This window comes from Neophocaena asiaeorientalis, unplaced genomic scaffold, assembly GCF_003031525.2.
Source record: "Neophocaena asiaeorientalis asiaeorientalis breed wild unplaced genomic scaffold, Neophocaena_asiaeorientalis_V1.1 scaffold75, whole genome shotgun sequence".
NCBI classification, from domain to species: Eukaryota; Metazoa; Chordata; class Mammalia; order Artiodactyla; family Phocoenidae; genus Neophocaena; species Neophocaena asiaeorientalis.
This window is the reverse complement of record NW_020172719.1, coordinates 317,890-338,446: the sequence shown is the minus strand read 5'-3', so window position 1 is coordinate 338,446 and position 20,557 is coordinate 317,890. Positions and strand designations below refer to the sequence as shown.

Sequence of the window (20,557 nt, the reverse complement as noted above, 5' to 3'; positions counted from 1 at the left end):
TTTCCAGCCTGCTGGGACCTCAGATAGGAGCTCCTCTCTCCCAGCTTGTCTGCTGAAAGCCACAGGATGGCAAATTAAAGGTGCCTTTGGCAGAAACCCACAAACCCTCAACCGTGGACTTGGTTTCTCGCCCAGACCCGTGATTTCCTTTCCCGTCAGCTCAAAAGCTGACATTTACTGCTTTTGAAGTGACTTTTCTGCATCTTCACGGACCTCGCTGGGACAAGTCAGTGGTACAAGTCAGAGGGCATGGCATAGCTTAGCCCAGAGTCCACACCCTACCCCGCCCACCCAACAATATCTTCTCCACTGATGCATGAAATCCTACCATTAAAGCGTCATGCCTTTGGATTGATATTTATTAGTATTCAAATAATAGTAATGATGCTCATATCATTACTTTACCTGGCACTTTATGACTTACAAAGCACAGCCATTATGTCAAGCCTCACGACCTTTACGTGAGACGGTTTGAGCCGGTATTTCTGACTCTGTTTTACATATCAGCAAAGAGAATGCCAATGATTAGTCCAAGGTCACACAGCTTAGAAGCAGGAGAGCTGGATCTCCTGGTCCCCAGTTCCAAGGATGCTCTGCAGTAACCTGCACTGGGCCCTTTTGATGCGCCACCAGAGCATACAGATGGTAAGAGTGGAGAGAGCTGGCCCTTGTGCTGTGTGGGGGGAACGCTCGCCCTCCTCCTCGTACAGCCCCATGCTGAACCTCCCAATCTGGAGGCACCCGTGCTTCACCAGCTCTCTCCTACTCCCCTCTCCCTGGCTTCCCTGGTCACTAAGGCCAGTGGCCTCAGCACAGCAGGACCCGGGCCCAGTCGGCTTGGGTGGGGAGCAGCAGCAGCTCCCCTCAAAGCCTGTGCCTGCAGGACACCTCCCTGCGTTCTTGCTGGGCTCAGGACTCCACAGCTAAGGAGGGCTCGTCTCTTACCGCAGACATCTAAAGACCCGAAAAGTGTATGCAGGGCTTCATGGAGGCCCAGAGCCAGAAGAGCCTGTAGAAGTCGCCTGCCTGTGACTGCACGAGCCCATCCACAGCATCTCTGACAGTTCGTCCAGGCCCTGCTTAAACACTAATGCCAGGAGGCTCACTACTACCCACACCAGCCCTTGACCTTGATCAGATTTACATTTGACTAACTTTGATCTGTTCAGTCCTGGAGGCTTCCCCATTTACCACATTTAATCCTTAGACTTGGCTCATTTGGGAAACTGAGACTCAGAGATTAAGTAACTTGCCCAAAGTCCCATGAGGAAAGATGTCATTTCACACCTCTCACCATCCTGTCTGCTCCATGTACCCATTTTACTCCACTGGTGTCCACCTTAAAAAAGGTGCCCAGACGGATGATTGCAGTGCTCTCCTGTGAGGCTTATCAGCCCCAAGAGCCGTGCACCTGTGACCTCCCCTCGCTGGGACACCGATGCGCCTCCAGCTGCATCACAGTTTTGGCAGCAGCATTACAAGCTGACACCCTCTGAGCCTGTCATCTTTCTCTAAGCCCAGGGTTGTTTGGGGGTTTTCCTTATGCTGCTCTAAGGCCATTTATTCTCCTTTTTTGTGTGCAGCTGGGCACAAGCATTGGACCTCACATTCTTACCTGTTTGAGTCAACTCGGCTTCCTGAGGGAAATGCTGCAGCTCAATCTGGCCCTGAGTTCCTGCTGTGGGCTGGCTACAGGCCAGACTTTGGCAGTGACGCCAGAGTGGCCAGACTTCTGTGGAATGCGGCATCCCAGGCGGCTCTTGGTGACTGGAGACAGATTCCATGGTAGCCAAACCCCATAGGGAATAGGCCCCCAGCCCCAGCAGACAGAAGGCTTGTAGGCAGGGCCAGAGAGTCTCATCCTGGCAAGGGACAGTCCTGCGAGACTCTTCTGGCTCCCATAACCCCTGGGAAGTCTTCAGTCCACAGGCTCCAGGGGGCGGGGGCAGGAGAAGCTCCCTAGGCGCCAGACAGGGGTGGCCAAGGCACATTCCCAGGCTCCAGTGCAAAGGAGGTTTCTGGGAGCTCTTGCGCTGAAGCTTTTGGAAGGGAACTTTTGGGCTCAGTTCATCCTTGGGTGTCTTGTTTGTATATTTCTGAGGCTGAGGAGAGCCAGGACCAGGCTTCATGGTGTGACTACCCCTATCAGCTCATGCTGTGAGTTTCCCCATCAGAGCTTAATCTGTGGGATTTTTAAAGTTTTCTCCTGGACTCATAGGTTCTCAGAGTTGGAAGATAAACTGTAGTGTTTATCTAATCTATTTCATATTCAGTAAAGGTATATTCCCTGCTGTATCTTTGTCAGGTAATTCTCTAGCCTCTGCACGAATATACCCATCTCCCAAGACAGCCTCTTCCACTGTTTTTACTGTAGGAAGTTCTTCCTGTAAGTGAAAGTCTACCTGTTGGAGCTTTTGCCCACTGGCCCTTCTTCTGCCCTTGTGCCCTATGGTCTTCCATAACCGTCTCTGAAGATAACAGTTCTCTGGGAGGAGAGCATCTTAAGCTGCTCTTGATCAATGTCTGAGGTGAATCATTGGCAGCTGTCAATGGTACAAAGTGAGGCCCTGGGGGAGGGGACTGGCAAGTGCCCCTAGTGGCTGCACAGACTGTATGAGGGGGTATTCCATTATGAGAGTGAGACCTAAGAAGCAACAAAGCTTCAGAGGAAAAGGCCCCATCAGCATCACCATTACCATCATCTGTCGTATCTTTTGTAGCACCTGCCAGGAACAGGTACTTATAGATATCTCTCGATAGATGTCTCAATAGATAGATAGGTAGGTAGGTAAGTAGGTAGATAAATAGGTAACCTCACTTTATATCATAGAAACCATTTGAAGAAAGGCAGGTGCAGGAGGGAAAATGACTTGCCCGATGTCACAAAGCTAGTAAGTGGGAGATTTAGATTTAACCCACCGTCTTCCTAACCCCAAAGCCCAAATTCCTCAGTCACTCTGCTGCCCAATCTTAAAGACTTACTATTGGAGACCCAACAGCAGTGTGTGTGTGTGTGTGTGTGTTTGTGTGTGTGTGTGTGTGTGTGTGTGTGTGTGTGTTGGGTGGGGTTGACACCCAGCTTGGGTAAAAAGGCAGCCCTGGTATCCTGTGCGCCCATTACCAAACACCACCCTGCAGACTTCTCTTCTTGTTGGCAGCCAGGCCAAGAGAAAGTAGAGCTCACAATGGGAAAGAACTCTTGGGACTGAAGTATCCCTACCATGACTGGATTACTCAGGCTTGATGTAAGAAGAAAAGGAAACAATTTCTGCTGCTTCGAGACTTGTTTTGACTTTCCCTTCTGCACCTAATATGCAGGCAATATGGAGCAGGCCTCATGTTTAATTCGCTAACCTGAGCATTTTCAGGGCTGCTAATCAGAGTTGATATCAAATACAGTGTGGTTTAACATCTATGGTTTAACAACATTTTTCTCATAAAAGACTTCTACTCTGCTCCATTTTGGACTTCACTGTTGTTGCATGGTCATTTATCTAATAAGCATTTATTAAGGACCTCTTATGTGCTCAGTCCTGTGCTTGATGACATTGGTAAAATGGCGATAGTCTTAAATTTTCCAAAATACTCCCAATTTTAAGTATTTTTACCTTTTTAATAAATAGTTACCATATCAGACCATATATCCCAATTTTTCTTTGGAAAAAAATGGGCACTGTAATTGTTAGGATTTCATGAGAAGATGAAGACTCATAGCCCATGCCCTCAAGGATCTGGCAGCCTCCCTAGCAGCAGCATCCCAGTCTTCAGGATAACAAGACAGTCTATTAAGTGCTATTGTAGGATTTCAGACAGGAGATCAGAATTGAAAGGGGCAATCAGAGGAGAGATTTCATGGGTGAGGTAGAATTTGACTTAGACCTCCAGGATATGTTGGGTTGGATTGGTAGAAAAGGAGAAAAGATTTCTGGAGGGTATTTAGCATAAACATTGGAGTGGCCTAAGTTTAGAACATGAGGGAGAGAGGCTAGAAGGGCCAGTCCAGCCATGCTGAAGCAAGTTTCTGGTGTCAGCCTGAAGAATGTGGTCGTCATCCTGTGGGCAATGGGAAGAGAAGGTCAGACTGCCTGGGCTCACATGCCAGTTGCCTCAGTATGACCCTGGGCAAATTACCTGCCTTAGTTGGCCCTCAGTTTGCTTATCTAAAAATTAGGGATGTTGATACCTCATAGAGCTGTTGTGAGGTTTAAGGGAAATACTGCATAAAATTGTCCATTATGTTACCCAGCACTATGTACTGTTAGCTATAAATTATTTAGAGCAGTAAACTGATAGAATTAGAGAAGGGGTTTAAGAGGATAATAGGTATCCAGAACATCGATTGGAGAAGAGACTAAAGATTTGAGAGACTATTCTAGTAGTCTAAACAGGAAATGATACAGGCCTGACCAGAGTTGGTCAAGAGGAGATGGTGAATCTTAGATGCCAAGAAGGAAAAACTGATGGGTTTTGATTGCTGACTGGATGGTGTGGGCCCTAGCTGGCTTATTGGGTGTGGGTGTTTCATTGCCGGGGTTCAGACCCACCTCGTGGATCCCATGAAAGTCCTTGGAAGAAAGGAAAGGAAGTGTGGGTGTTCTTGCTGTGATCTGTGAGAGGTCGGGATTGTAGATAGAATGGGCAACCTCTGATGCAGTGGCACCAGGACATTTCAAAGGCCCCCTGCCTCCTATCTGAAATCCTGTTGGTAGAACTGTGACAGCAGTGCTGTCATTAACAGACCATAATACTGGAGAGGGTAGCGCTTCTGCTCTCCCAGTAGTGGAGCTGAAAACGGGCCTGAAAGCCAGATCAGAGGCCCATGGGAATGGGGAACAGTTTTAATGTGGGAGTAGGGCTGGGGGGCCTGTCACAAGGGAGAGGAGCAGTGAAAGAGGAAGTGGGGTGTGCTGAAGACAGGCTGAGCCTCTCACAGCCTTGTTTTTTTTTTTTTTTGCGGTACGCGGGCCTCTCAGTGTTGTGGCCTCTCCCGTCGCGGAGCACAGGCTCCAGACGCGCAGGCTCAGCAGCCGTGGCTCACGGTCCCAGCCGCTCCATGGCATGTGGGATCCTCCTGGACTGGGGCACAAACCCGTGTCCCCTGCATCGGCAGGCAGACTCTCAACCACTGTGCCACCAGGGAAGCCCCCGAATCTCCCTCTTTGACATCACCATCTGCATACTCGGCAGCCCCCAGGCTTCATGGAGCGTTTCCCCCTTGCCAAATTCAAGCTCCAAATGCTCACTGCCTTAGGTACAAATGTTAGACAAACTGAAGTCACATGCATCTTTGATCCCGTTGGGGCATAATCAGAATCACAGCTGGGAGGAGAGGAAACCTGGGAGGAGAGCCATGTTGTTGGGTAAAATGCAATTATGCTGTTAGAGAGGGAAAAACAGCTTGGCCTTGAGCACTTTTACAAACATTAACATCTTACTCCTTCCCTCTGGTTAAGGAGGGTCCTGGGACACAAAAGACTGCCCCCTCCTTCAAGCCCCTCCCTGTGGGAGTTCCAGCCCAGCCCAAAGAGTGGCTCTGACCCCTGAGTCAGCCCCAGAGCTGATCCCACCCAGAGTTAACTCCAGAGGAGAAGTGAGCCAAGTCTAGGCTAGCCACCTGGTGCAGCCCCCGCTGGCACTCCAGCCACTCTCGGGAGTTTGGTGTTGATCCTTCCTCAGGAAGCTGGGCCTGTGAGTGCCGGGGGAGCTGGGCCTTGGGCAGCCCCCAGAGAAGAAACCAGATGCTGTTGGAAGTCTCAAAGCTTCTAGAAAGAGTGTCTACAAGGGAGTGAAATGAAAAGAGGGTAAGGAGGTGTCAGACACTCCTGTCAGAGTGGTTCTAAGCCCCAGGCTGCGTACACTTGGGCCCCGGCAATAACCCAGAGGCTGAGAGTCCCTTTGAGGCGTTTCCGGAACAGCAGAAGCCCCTGGGCCAGATCCTGCTGGATCCCACCGGATCCCTCTGCAGCCTTGCCACAGAGCCACAGGGTTTCTCTTTGGAATCTGCTTGGAGTTTTGTTTGTATCTCTTTTGCATTTTTGTCTTCCAGAGTGGAACACTTAAGGATCCGGACTCGAGCAAGACCCCACCTCAGCGGCCAGCCCCCCAAGGTTGTTTACAGTATATTCTCGACTGTAATGGCATTGCAGTAGGGCCAAAACAAGTCCAAGCTTCTTAAAGCGATTGGTAGTTAAGTTTTCAAAGCAGAAATTTTAAGCCAAAAACAAACAAGGAAAGAAAGGAAAGTGGGGAGGGGAGCAACAGACCCTCCCATTGGTGCCATTTCTGCGTTTTTTCAAGGCTGACTGGACTGTGTTTTTCCTATGCAGTGTCAGTGCCTCTGTCTGGTTGTTTACCTGTTCCTGTTCGTGCTTGTAATGCTCACTTATGTTTCTCTGTATACCTTGTGATTCCAGGGCTGTTTGTCAACAGTGTACGAAAGAATTGTGCCTCTCCCAAGTTCAGTGTGACTAGCTTCTGGGTGGTTTGATAGTATATTTTAATTACATAATGTGGGGTGAAATAGGACTGGGTGGGGGGGTGGACAGGGGAGAAACAAAGACCACAAAAATGAAACCCAACTCCCCTCCTTCTCCCCCCAGACTCAGATAAACTGCCCCCCACCCCCTGCTTACCTCCGTGAGTGTGCTTGGGATCTTCAATGAACTGTGCTTTTTGCTTCCTTTCTGCATGACTAGGGTAAATAGATAGAAGTTTAAGAGATTTTCAAGGTCTTATTTCCGTAGCTTCATCCGTTGAATCTGAAGGCATCCATCTTTTTCTCCATTTGCTAAAGTTTGGTGCATTTGAGTTTATGTGAATAAGCTGGCCGTGCCTGTAGAGCTCTTGTGTTTTCAGTGATGACGTGAAATATAAAGAATAAGCTATTTCCAGGAGCGTGTTCTGTATTTGACATCCCAGTATACCCTTCGTTTTATTATTAACTAATTAGCTATGAGATTAGACAAAAAAGAAAAACAATGGGGCCGCTGATGTGCAATATCAAAGTGAACTTGTGAGTATCTTCCCTGTGCTCATCTTAGTCCCTGTAAGTTGTTTCTACTTGGCCGTTTCTGAATTGGCCATCTGTGCGCTTCTGTGGAACTGAGGCTGCTTCGTTTTCCCCAAAGCTTACTGTGTACAGAGATAATTCTTTAGCAATTTGGGACGTAGAAGGCAGGGAGCTACTGAGAAGTCTGGGAAGGATTCAACCATTCTTCTCTTGGCCTCTCCTGAGGCATCACGACATGGGAGCGAATCGAAACTGTCCCGTTTCCCTCGAGTGGGTACACTGCCTCCAGAGCTCTGAGGTGGGCACCTGCTTTCGCTGTCAGCTGTTCCAAGAGCCCTCCAGAGTCCAGAGAATGAAGAGCTTTATCTTTCCTGAGAGGGACTGTCTCAGATTTTAGCTTGTGTGTTTGGGGCCGTGGTTCCACAGCGGTGGCTCTTAAAGAGCCCTCACCCGTTTGTCCTCTTTCCTCCGACATGCAGCTCCTGGGCAGGGATGAGGCAGTTACTAGACCAGGCCTCGGGTCGGTGCCTCGTCTTGCCATGTCCTGGCCAGACCAGGATCGGGCATCAAGTGGCGTCCTCTAGCACCATGGGCTGTGGGAGTTCACGCCAGCAGTTTGCCTTTTAGAAGAAGTGCTTCTAGCTCTACTTTTGCATTCCCTCTCACTTCTGTACTGACATGTCACCTTTCTGGATTGCCAGGTTTGAGGAATAACTGGTGGTGGTGGTGTGTAACATGATTTCTGTGTCAAGGGGCACGTGCCCTGGTTTCTGTCTTGATTGCTGGCAAATTCTGAGCTACAGGGAAATGCACTGAGTGTGAATGTTCTTGTCCACGATTCCTCCCTTAGACGATGTAGATGCCGATGGTAGTCGATCTGTTGTAAATATATACATATATATGCAGTTAAGCACTTCCAGGTGGGTTGCATAAGAATCAGGTCCTTAAATACCTCCCAATCTGATGAAATGATAGAAAGGAATAAGGAAACATTTCCCAGAATGGAGGAATACATTTTATTTTTTTAATTTATTTTTGTCCAAGTGGTGAGCTGACGGTGGTGTTGCTTCTTTGCATGTGATCAGTGTGAACATTCAGGTGCTTTTCATGTGACATTTGTGAGCCACAAATACGAAGTTGCCGTTTGAATTTAGTCAGGCTCCAGGGTGGTGGTGTCAGCCACGGTCTATCAGGTGAGGGAGAAAGGGACTAGGGCTCCCTCCCAGGGCCGAACACAAGCAGACAGCACACCCTGACTGTCCTGTGCCCTCAGGCAGCATGCTGAGGACAACTCTGTGGCCTGGGGCATCCGTGTCACAGTATAGGATTGCCGTTCAGGTGTTTTGTACCCATTTCTTTTCTGATGTCGTCGCCTTTCTTTGTACCAATCCAGCGGGGAGACCCTCAGCCAATGCTGGAAGTGTGACTGAAGTACCTCTCTTTTGTGACTCCTGTACAGCTTAATGTGCAATAAAAGAAAAGTTATATCTGTCTTCAGTGTTAAGCTGTAAAGTTTCTGGCTCTCCAAGCACCTCTGTGCAGTTGGGAAAGCACTCAGGTTTCCAGTACAAGAGGCTGAGCTATCAACCTGCAGTACTTTACAAGAAAATGCTGATACAAATGATGTCAAACTTGGAAGAGGCAAAAACTGGTTAATATGAAATGCTCTGCTAATCTACCATCTTCACTAGTTTTCTGATTTGAACTTAGAACTTCTTCAACATGCAAAATTTCCTTCATTTACTTATTTATGTGTAACTCACCCTGGTATTAATTGGTCATTGATGATAAAGTGGAGTCCATGCCGCGTAGAGGGGAAACTGGCTTACAATCATGGATGTACTGTGGTATAGACATACAGTTCTGCCTCTCCAGAGGGTACAGGTGTCCTGGTGTTTCTAGAAAACTAAGTTACAGTACAACTCTTAGCTGTCGTTGAGTTTCTGTAAGCCAGCTCCTTCCAGTGGGCACGTGAACGTGGACTCTGGGATTGAGACTGAGAAATGAGATCTCCAGGTCACCACATGGTTTTCTGTCTCATGTTGGGAGAAGGGGATCCCGGTCCTTTTGGGGGGGGCCTCTTCTTTGCCAAATGGTGCTCACAACATCTCCAGGGAGAGAATGGGACTTGGATTTCTGGAGAATTTCACCACATACACCTGGGAGGGACTGGAGCCCCTGAGGATGGTACTAAGAGGCAACTGGACACGAAAGGTCCTAGTCATGGGCGTGACTTAATGCTGAAAGGAAGCCCTGCTGGGGGTACGGCAATCAGACGTGCAGGCGTGGAGCAGGACAGACTAAGGCCGACTCCAAAATAACAATGTGGAACTTGAGACCTCCTAGTACACCGTGGGCCAGGTTGGCCTGTACCTGAGGAACCTCTGGGGGAGAGGGGTGGTCCCTGTGGTCTGGGGGCCTTCCGTAAGAGATCTCACCTCTGATGGGGGCCGCTTATCCCATGGCTTCTTCCCTGTGCTCCGACTTCTGTTGTGACTGAGCCGCTGTGAGTGTGAGGAGGAGCGTGTAGCGGCGACGTCTGAGGGTAACCGGGGGCCTGCTCTGGAGCCCTTCAGAGCCTCGGATGGCTTCTTGTCATAGAGCTTATCCTTTGGTAATTAAATAGCCACACCCTTTGGGACATAGATTCTAGTAAGGAAACCCTCTGATATGGGTAAATTATGAAGTTTTTCTTGTACTGAACCTAGGGGGCCCTGGGCAACCCCAAGGAATGCCACCCCCAGGCAAGGTGCTACGTCCACGCCGGCTCCCCCCTGGACCGTCGCTGCCACCTTCCTCTTCTTCCTCCTCCTCCTCTTCTTCCTCCTCGGGCGGCCCCACCACCCACGGAGATGCACCCTCCAGCGGCAGCTCCCTGGCAGAGGTCCAGCCACCCCCGGCTGCTCCACCACAGAAGCCCCAGCCTCACCCACAGCTCAAGTAAGAGACGGCTCAGCAGCTCCTCCCTCCCTCTTCCTGCCCCTCCTCTCAGGCCTTGGGCTCCAGAGCTGCTAGGAAGCACCTTCAATCAGACCTCCTCCTAAAGATATTTTTGTGGGGTTTTTCGGGGGTTTGGGTTTTGGTGGGTTTTTTTGTGGGGGGCATGGTTGGGTTGATTGGGGAGGGCAAGAAAGAGGGAAGTGAAAATCTTAAGGTCTAGCTAGAAGCTCAAACCCTCCCCTTTCTTCCTGGGGAGTGGCAATAAAGCAGTTACTACCCCCTCTCCCATTCTTATATGAGCTTTTGGTTTGGGTTTTTTTTTTTTTTTAATCCTCCCTCCCACTTTTTTAAAAAAAAAAAAAAAAAAAAAAAAATTTTAATTCTCTTTTCTGCCTCTGACTCACAGTTTAGGGTGTGCCAATCAGCAAGGCTGCCCAGAAGGAAAAGGGGGAAGTAGTTAAATCCATTTCAGCTTTGTCAGAAGGAGGTTGGTTTCTGGTGTGGTCATCAGAGGAGAGGCCCATATAGAGACCCTGAGGAACTCCATCCTCTTGGGTTCACTCATTCCCAACAGTAACCCTAGAAACCCCTGTCACACTATCCTGCTTCAGAGGACAGAACTGAGGGCCCCTAGAAAACAGTATAGCTGCATTTGGTAGGGACAGCACCTGGGTGCTCAGCTTCACCCTCCCCCAGAACCAGAGACGGCTCTCTTCAAGGTCCCCAACCACAGACCTCTGTCACGACTGTCAGCACAGACAGCCACAGCCCGGGGGATCGGAAGCGTTCCGTGAGTGCATCTCAGTAAAGAGATGAAACTCTCAGGGACGGAGAACAGGGAGCTGTCGAGTTTGGGGCTCAGATGAGCCACTCAGAGATCATCTCTAGTCACTGCACAGATGAGAAAACACTGCTGAGAGAGATCTGATGTTGTCAAAACCCTTCTGCTAGTTGGCGGCAGAGCCAGGATGAGGGCTCGGGTGGTCTGGATGACCACTTCCGTTGGGTCTTCCAGTGCTGTATGATGGGAGGGCCATCCCCCGGCCTTGCTCCGCAGCTCTGGCCGAGGGTACATTTCATGTCTCGCCTGCCTCACACCTTCCCCTCAACCCCGTCGTTTTCTGCAGCTGACTTTTTAATCTCGCCTACCTTCTCTTGAGCCAACTCTGGCCCCAGTCTGAGGGCAGATTTGTGGGCTGTCACCGCCTTTGGGCTGAAGCTGTTGAATCGAGCCAGCCTCTGATGACAAGCGGGAGGCTTGTACCTGTGCCCCCGGCCTGTGCATGCCGAGGAGTCGCCGCTCCCAGAGGCCAGCATGTTGGGGCTCATCCCAGGCAGGCCCAGTGAAAGGCAGGGCACCTGTTCAGCCACTGCGGGAGAAGAGACAGGCTCATGCCCCTGCAGAAGCGAGTTTCTGGGGCTGTGTCCGAGTTCAGGGGAGGGCTGGGAGCGCTGAGATACTGGGAGAGGAGTTCTGGAGCCAGGAACCAGCAGGAAGGAGACAAGCAGAAGTCAAGAAGGAGAGAAGACGGCCATGGAGACGCCAGACCACGTGTCCTCTCCTGCAGTGTTGGGCCTGGCCTCCCCTCCACCTTCTTGCCTTCACAGTTTTTCTCTCTGACTCACTAGTGTCTCAAGGGAAAAACTGGTCCCTAAAATGTGTGCAGTTTGGGTTTTTTCATTAGAAAACTACCCAGTAACCTTGTGTAGGCCTGATGTGTATCTCTGTTGCCCCTGGACACCCTGAAACTCACACACCTCATATTAGGCTCCTCTGAGGAAGGCTGCAAGGGCGATTACGCCCGTTGTAAGGATGGTAAATGGAGTTGTTAGAGTTCGTGCCAAGTCAAAAGGTTCTTTTGGAATCAGAGAAAAAAGCAAAAAAGAAAGAGCTGAAAAGGCCTAGCAATCATTTTGCCAGACATCTACATAACACAATTAAGAAACCAAACAAGAAACCGAGTCTCAGAGAGGCACGTAGCTTCCTAAGGTCAAGAGTGAGTGAGAGGCGGGACCAAGACTTTGACCCAGGTCTTCTGATGCTGGCTCCACTACTGGACAGTTGATGGGAAAGAGAGCACAAGAGTCCACTGGCCCCTGGTTGCTACGTTTCATCCAAGGGGAAGGGTGTGAGATTCCTGGATTAGTTCTTGCCAAGTTGGGGCCCTGAAATTTAGCCTGTGGGCCCTTTAGCACTAAGTGAAAGGAAGAGCCTTGAGCCACCCCTTCTTCCTCTTTCCCTTCTCCTTCCTTCTCTTCTCTCTTTCCCGCTTCTCCCTCTCTCCCACGCTGCCTCCATCCTTTCCTGTTTGAGCAGCACTGCAGGTAAAGAAAAGAGCACAGGGACCTCCCAGGGGCCTGCTAGCATGCCCCATGCTGGCTTTCTCCTCTGCCACCCAGTCTCCCTGGGGTGGGAGTGGGCGTTCCGGTCATGTATCCTCGTGTCACCGTCCTTCCCTGCCTCACTGGGAACACCACCCTCTCACATTCTCTCTGGTTTTTATCTTCAAGCAAGTCGCAGTCCCTGACAAATGCCTTCAGCTTCTCTGAGTCCTCCTTCTTCCGGTCTTCAGCCAATGAGGATGAAGCCAAGGCAGAGACCATCCGGAGCTTGAGGAAGTCCTTTGCCAGCCTCTTTTCAGATTAGCTCTCCAGACACACAGGGGCACCCAGCCCAACCGGGAAAGGAATCCAAGACATTTGCCAACAACAGTCAGCCACACTTGGTGGTGATGTCCCATGACCTTAACGTGTGTGGCCCCCTCCTCTGCTCTGTTAGCGCTCAGTGATGTGCTGCAGCCCAGAAAGGACCAGGTAAAGGTCTCAGAGCAGGCGCCTACCCAGCGAGGGGCACCTGACGTCAGAGAGGATAGAGCTGCTTCCCTGTAGTCGTGAGAGCTTCCTCTGAGATCCTCGTTCGCTGTGACTTTAGTGGCCTTATTGTGATAGCACCATCATGTCTTATTCTTTCTTTGAAACCAGGATTCCCTTCACTGAGGACACCTGGTTGCTTAACCAAGCTCAGATGCAGTACTAAGCATGCCCCCCTGTAGTCAGTGCTACCTGTTTGGGGAGAATATACTTACCCCAGAATAACTCTCGGCTCTAAGTGTTAGGGACTCACCCACACCTGGATCCCTTGTCACACCTGTTTAGCTGTTGAAAACACACCTGCCCAGCACACAAGATTCCTCGATTGCTATGGTAGTGAAGCACCTGTAGTCTGCTGACCAGAGAGATCAAGAACCTACAGTCCCCCTGCCACCTCCGGCGTTGTTCTCCTGTGTGGGGTGCAGTGATCTTGAGCTCCTCCAAAACTGTGCTGTAGAGAATGCATGCCAGTATGCCAAGTTTTGTGTTCCTCTCCAAATAAATGTTAAGACCTTCGGTGTAATAAAAGCAGCAGCATTAACCAGCATTTGATTCAGCCATGAGGTCTCCCCTAGGCCCCCCTTTTGACTGAGAGAGTGTACGTGAGGCACGCGCGTGTGTGTGCGCGTGAGTATAGGGAAGGGAAAAACCCAGGAGGGTGAAGCTGTTTGTGTTGGTGTGTGTGTGACTGTCTTTGCAACGGTTGAGAATACGGCTGTCCTTTAGATGCCCCCCAGGCTGCGCTTCCTGACACCTCCCCAGTAACTCAGCAGTTCTACCAGTTGCACTGAATGTGGAGCCTTTCTAATAAGCATAGCATCTTGGCTTCCGTAGTGGCCCAGTTGGAGCTACTTGTCTGGCCCAGCAGTCTCCTCAGCTAAAACCCACACGGAGGTGCCAATGAGGCAGGATGGGCCTGCTCTCATGAGTGGGGTCCGCCAATCTCCCGGCATCCTGAAGCAGTCTGTGATAGAGGGCGGGTTTCGAGGGGTTTCACTATGGCTTCTTTGTGACTCTTGGGACTCAGGAGTATGTTCCCCAAAAGCCACAAACGCTGTGAGAATGCATACCACATCTGCATTGATATTAACATCTTATCTAAATAATTTCCTACACATGTCCCCATCCTACTAACAACTCGACAAAATAACACCCGTCCTAATGCCGCTGTCTCGCTAACGCCTCACAAGTAGTAGGTGCTGAGAAGTCAGAGAATGAAGTTCTCTGGTGCCGGGGTCTCCTTTCTAACTCAGCCCATGCTTCCAGGCTTTGAGGATGTAGACTTGTGCCTTCTTCCTACGCTTAAAAAACAGCAAGTAGAACCTCCATTGAGTGACATCTGGTGGGGGCAGCCCTTATCCCACCACAGTGCACATAACTAGGGAACAAACAACTAACAAAACAAAAGTGGGGCAGGCAGGTAATACCTGTGCTCAAGGGAATTGATCTTTATGGTTCCTTCCATTTCCAACCAAGAGTCTACCACTTGTAGTCACTTCTATCCCCCAGTTCCAAGTATGTTTTAATAAGATGAATTCATTTCATCTAAAAGCATTTATTGAGCATTTAACATGAGCATAAACATTGTGATGGATTCAAGGAAATATTTACTAATATTTCCATAGTGCATACTAAGTTCCAGGCACGATCCTAAGTGATCCATATATATGAGTTCATTTATTCCTCGCAACAGCCCTACATTATAGGCACTAGGAAATGGAAGCAAACCAAGAGTCAATAACTTGCCCAAGGTCACCCAACTGGTATGTGGTGGAGCTGGGATTTGAACCCAAGCAGCGGAGCCCCATGGCCTTGCCTACTTTGCTATATTACTTTTACTGAATCTAGCAGAGGCAACAAGACAATTTTATTAAACTGTACATAATGTGATAACAAAATTAGAGATGTACACAAAAATTCTTCATATCCATACGCACCTCCTTCCTTCGCCTTTTCTCTATCCCTTGGCCCCAGGGAAATGAGGGGTGGGAGAACGTTAGGGCACTTGTTACCAGTGTTGACCCCTTGTCCTAGAACTATGAGTAACATACACAGTGTATCTTATTCTGATCCAATATAACTCTGGTTCTTGAAAAATTACTCATTCTTCCACATGTGATGTCAGACCAAAAGCCACAAGTGGCTTATTTAGAAAATGAGTCAGCCTGGAACTGCTGGGGTGTCAAAAGAGGGAGGCATTTACCATAGGTCATGCAGCTTCCTAGTCCAAAGGACACATGGATTCTATCCAACCCTTGGTAATGGGGTGGAGCCAGAGGTGGGGGAGTTCCATTCAGAAACAGCACTCCTGGTATATAAAAAGATGGCCCCAGAGGCTGGGAAATTTGCTGCTCCCAACAGTCAATAAATAGCTGCTGAACACCATGATAAAACATTTCCTAAAGCTGGGATCTCCAAAGGTTGGAGAGAGTCCTCTATAGATCTTGAAACCTTTGGTCTGTCAGCCACTTCTGACCACTGTACAACCATCACTGCAGCTGATGGGGATTCCCTACCCACATCCTCACCCCAGATGAATAGAGATAGACACTTTATCCCTGCCATCATCGAATCCACATCTCCTTGGGTCAAAATGAATTCAGTTTGCTTATCATTTATCTGTTCATAACTCTTTATTGTATACTTACTAAGCTCAGTAAATTCTTGGGGACGAATATAAAAATGAATTAGGGCTTCCCTGGTGGCGCAGTGGTTGGGGGTCCGCCTGCCGGTGCAGGGGACGCGGGTTCGTGCCCCGGTCCGGGAGAATCCCACATGCCGCGGAGCGGCTGGGCCCGTGAGCCATGGCCGCTGAGCCTGCGCATCCGGAGCCTGTGCTCTGCAATGGGAGAGGCCACAGCGGTGAAAGGCCCGCGTACCACCAAAAAAAAAAAAAAAAAAAAAAAAAAAAAAAAGAATTAAGCAAGGATTCTGACCTCGCAAAGTTTACAGCCAGTAGGGGAGGTAGCATATAAACAGATATAAAGTAGAAAGTGCTGTGTGTCATAAGGCAAATGCAGTCAAAATGCTAGTTTGGAAAGATGTGAAACTTGATAGGATTGGTGAGGATGTGAGAAACAGAACTCGTACACATTGCAAGTGGGAATGTTTGTCAGTACTGGCGTTTCAGTGGACAATTTGGCAGTACCTAATACACAAACCCTATGACTCAGCAATTCCATTTGTAGACGTTCATTCTGGAGAATCTCTTGTACAAGCACTCCAGGAGGCAACTAAAAGAATGTTAGTCACAGCATTGTTAGTGAAACATGGAAACAACCACTGTCTCTCGTGGAGGAATTAAAACATAAATTGGTTTATTCATACATTGGAGTACTACATAAGAGTTAAAGAAATAAGCAAAAACATTTGAGGAATTCAGACAAGATATGGAAGTTAAAATGGAAAAGATAAACCAAGTAAGTGTAAAATGGACAACAGCCGTACCTGTGGTTGGAGTGGAGCATCCTTCTAGCTGGACGGTCAGAGAAGGTGGCATCCAGTGGGGAGCGTTGAGCAGCCCACAGGATCGGGAGACCTGCCAGCTTCAGGGAATGGGGTGAGTGCACAGAATTCAGTCACTGAATTTTTTAGCTGGAAGTTTCATCTAGTTCTATCCTCTTCGTTTTACAGATGAGAAAACCCAGATCACTCAAGGAGCTTGCCAAGGTCAGGAAGGAAGTTAGTAATAGAAGCAAATGAGGCTTAGTCCCAGGTGTCTGATGGGCAGGCCTTTCGGGACACTGTCCTTGGTGAGATAAGTGAATGGCTTTCATTTCCAGGGGCCCCCAGGGAGGGCGGAGCTCATGGGAACATTTCCCAGAGGCTGGGAAGAAACGGGAGAGTCAGTGTTGGGCAGCAGAAGGAGTTCTGAGTTTAAATACCTGCTTTGCTAATTGTTAGCTAATTGACTTTGATTATAAGTTCTTTAGCTTTTCTGTGTCTCGAGACACAGAATGAGAACAATACTATCTTTCTGAGGAGGTTAAGAGTTAAATTAACTAATTCACCTAAAGTCTGTTTCTAACAGTGGTTGGCATGTGAGAGGATCACAAGATATCCCCTCCGTCTCAAAAAGACAACAGCAGTTTAAGCTCCAAACCCCCTTGGCCGGGACTCCTCCGAGAGTGAGAGCGGTACACAAATGCCAATCATGCCTTTCTTTCTCTCCTGTAACCAGGTGGGCCTCAAGGGCAATTTCAGCCCATCTGATTCCTTTTCCTAGGGCTATGGCTCTTTCAGGTTGAGTTGGTTAAATTGAGTTGAGGGTAGACACCTGGGGAGGCAATAGCTACTGCCCAAACATCCTACTAGCAATGAACACAAACACATACACACACACGCACACACACGCCAAAAACCACTGCAGCTACAGAAATGACGACACAAACCCCATATGACTCTAACGGACTAATTTTTAAACACTCATACCATATGATCATTCCTACAGTGGTGTGGTTTCCTTCAACCAATTCCTTTGGGAGGCTAAACATTTATTCCAACAAACCTGCTGCTTATGTTCAGATAATAATTGCCCTCAGATCTGTAGCCCTCAAATTTGAATTTCTATAACTCTTGGAAGATCAAGAGTTCTTTACCTTGGGATCTAGAAATTCCCATGCAAACTGTTCTGTGCATTGTGCATTTTGGCAGGTCCTCAACACACACACACAAAAGATTAAGGATCATTGCTTTAGAGAGTGAATTTTGATTTTTAAAAAGCACTTAAAATTCTTAATGGAGTCAGCTGTAATGATTAAGCTAGATAATATGTAAGGTTCAAAACACAGTTTGACTATAAATTAATGAGATCATTTTGTGTGGCTTGTGAGCTGGTTCTGAAGGAAATTAATCCCAGAAAAGGAGTCTCATATGTTTTGAGTAGTTTCTCTTTGAAATAAATGTCAAGCCCCATCAAGATTATTGATTCTGAAAGAGAGAAGATACATTTCAACAGGCAAATTCTGTTGTTTGTTTAAAATAATTTTCTTACTGTCTAATTCTCAAGTCGCAGACTGCACTCAGAATAATGTTCTCCTCTTCAAATAATTGTCATCATTCTCCCTTACATTTGTGTAGTATTTTACAGTTTATATAGCACCTTGTAATTTAAAGGCACTTTACAGTTTATAAAGCACTGATTCATCTCTCAATTAGTCAGATTCTGACAATAGCCCCCTGAGCCTAACTAACCCTCATTATAAGTGGCTTCTGAGTGTCTGAGCTTTGGACTCATGCTTGAATAGTACTCTTCCTCCTACAAATCTCCTTGGACTTCAGAGACTGTTGGTTGTAAACATGTGGGAAAATAATGCAATTCTTCATTCCCTCTGGTAGACCCTCCTCTTATTCAACACCCTCTCACTGTCTGAGAACTTGCTTTCCATCTTGGCTATTGATATAGTCACACACACACACAAACACACACACACACACACGCATATGTGTGCTTGTCCACTGGTCTGTATTTTCAGGAGTCTTTTCTTCTCTTGTTTCATGGTCTGTGCTCCCCAGCATGTCACTTTGTCGGGGAAATACTGGAGAGACAGGGCAGGAGGGAACACCAGAGAGCTGTTTCAGGGACCCCAACCCACATGTAAACAAATGCTCCCCAGGGCACACCAACTCCCTGGGCATTTTCATCCTCCTTCATATGCACACACATCTCTTTTGATAAGAATCCCCACCCTTCAGCTAACTCCTCTAGGCAGCTCACAGCAGAAAGCCACAGCCATTCCAGTGGATCAGGTTAAGTGGCAGCCTAACCAACCCTAGTTGCTCTAGATCCAGTTCTTGGGGAAGAGAGATTAGCCCTATCAGATTACTGATGGGACAACCAGGTTTGGACCTCTTGGATCCATTCTAGAGCCCGTCAGTAGTGATAGAGAATTGCAAGAGTAGGCCCCAAGGATCCCTGTGGGCAGCTCAGACAAGCCAGACCTGTCAACACTCGGAAGACCCTCAAAGCATCCCAGAGGCCTGAGTGGCTTGGCAAGTGGACGGGAATGACATTTGGGCTGCTTATTTGTCTTTGGAGTCTCACCGGGCTAATACAATACAACATTTGGGATCTAAAGATACTTTGAATATTTGATACCAAAACAGTGAATGTCTTGATATAATATTACTAGGAAGAGGTCAGTAGATTATTTCTTCTTAAAGACTTCTTATTCCTTTATTCTGTCCCCACAGCAATTATTCCAGATTAGGGCTTTTATTCACACCTTATTGTGACAGCTCCCTAACTGGGCTTCCTAGCTTCAATCTCTTGCCCATTTCTGCCAATTTTCTTTTTAAAAATCTCTGATCATCAAAAATCTTTCAGTGGATCTCCAGGCTTAGGGAGTAGAGCCCAAACTTTTTACCTTGGTATTTAAGGCCCCCTAGAGCCTAGCCTCACTTTACCAGGGAGGCAGTGTGTCTAATGGTTAGGTATTTGGGCTTTGGGGTCAGACAAACCTGGTTCTACTGCTTGTTAGCTGTGACCTTGGGCAAATGACTATATACTTCTCTAAACCTTAGTTTCCTTACTAGCAACTATTGTAATTGTAATACTTCATATGTTTGTTGCGAGAATTAAATGAGAGAATGCATGGAAAGTGCTGTGTGCAGGTACCTCAAATATATACAGAAGATCCTAATAAATTTTGTTTATCATCATTACTTTCCAACCTTAACTTTCCCTATTTAGTTGCAGCTAAGCCAATGTGAAATTCACTGTCTTTGCTTGTTTTCTTGCTCCACACGTATGCTCACTTTATCATTTTCAGCTGTCCTCAGTCCCTTAAAAATTCCTCCTTAAACTCATTACCCATTCAAATTATGCATAACCTTCAAGGCCCTGCTGAAATATCACCTAGTTCTTGAAGCACTTTCTGCCCATCTTGGTAGTCCCCCATGATTTCTCTTTCTCCTCTAAACTCTTACATACATTTTTTGCAAGTTCACACAATTCTATTAAAATGTGTACATCTATTTTGTCTTTGTTCTTTTTCTAATCCTGAACTTTTGTTGATGACTTTTATATTGAATTAGTTTCTTCAGCTTTTCTTCCTACCGCAGTCCATGTTTTGGGCTATTCTGAACCCCCCATTTTTTTCCCCCGACATTTTATTATGAAAAACTTTATAACTACACAGAAAGTTGAAGTAACTGGCAGTGAACATCCATATACTCACTACCTATATTCTACAATTAACATTGTATTATGCTTGCTTTATCCCATATCTGTCCATCCCTCTATGCATTCAACAATGCATGAGATTCAAAAAAATCTTATGTTTTTAGAGCATTTCACAGTAAGTAGCAGACATCAGTGCACTTCACAAATCATGACACAAGTTAGTTCCATCTGGTAAGGACTTTGAGGATGATTTAATTTATCCACTGATTTTATAGATGAAAAAACTAAAAGCCCTAAGATACTAAGCAATTAGTCTAACATTGGTCAACTGATCAACAGACATATACTGATCATCTACAATGTGCTAGGAAATATAGTGAAGAATGAAACAGATAAAGGCTTTGCCATCGTGGAGCTTGCAGCTTCATGGGGAAGGTAGGTGTTGAACAGGTTGTTACAAATGGTTAGCTAATGAAGTATACGGGGATCCAACTAGGTGGTGGGTTAGAAAAAGGATTCCGAGAGGAGTCATTACTTACTGTTCTGATCTTCAGACCCTCACTGTTACTGATTTCTAAAGGTTTTCACGTATAATAATGCTGTACTCTTTTTTT

At 47.5% G+C, this 20,557-nt stretch overlaps 1 protein-coding gene across 2 annotated transcripts in view; it reads left to right on the top strand.

Annotated features, from left to right (window-relative positions):
• The window catches only part of SYN2 (synapsin II), a 144,826-nt gene extending 131,470 nt beyond the window's left edge, over positions 1-13,356 (top strand). The window contains exons 11-13 of one of the 2 annotated variants that reach the window (XM_024740191.1): positions 6,047-6,107; positions 9,718-9,949; positions 12,461-13,356. In XM_024740191.1, the coding sequence (XP_024595959.1) occupies positions 6,047-6,107; positions 9,718-9,949; positions 12,461-12,596 (429 nt within the window). In that variant the 3' untranslated portion in view covers positions 12,597-13,356. The remainder of the gene's footprint in view (positions 1-6,046; positions 6,108-9,717; positions 9,950-12,460) is intronic. The other variant, XM_024740190.1, reaches the window with a different exon arrangement.
• Positions 13,357-20,557: the final 7,201 nt, after the last annotated feature.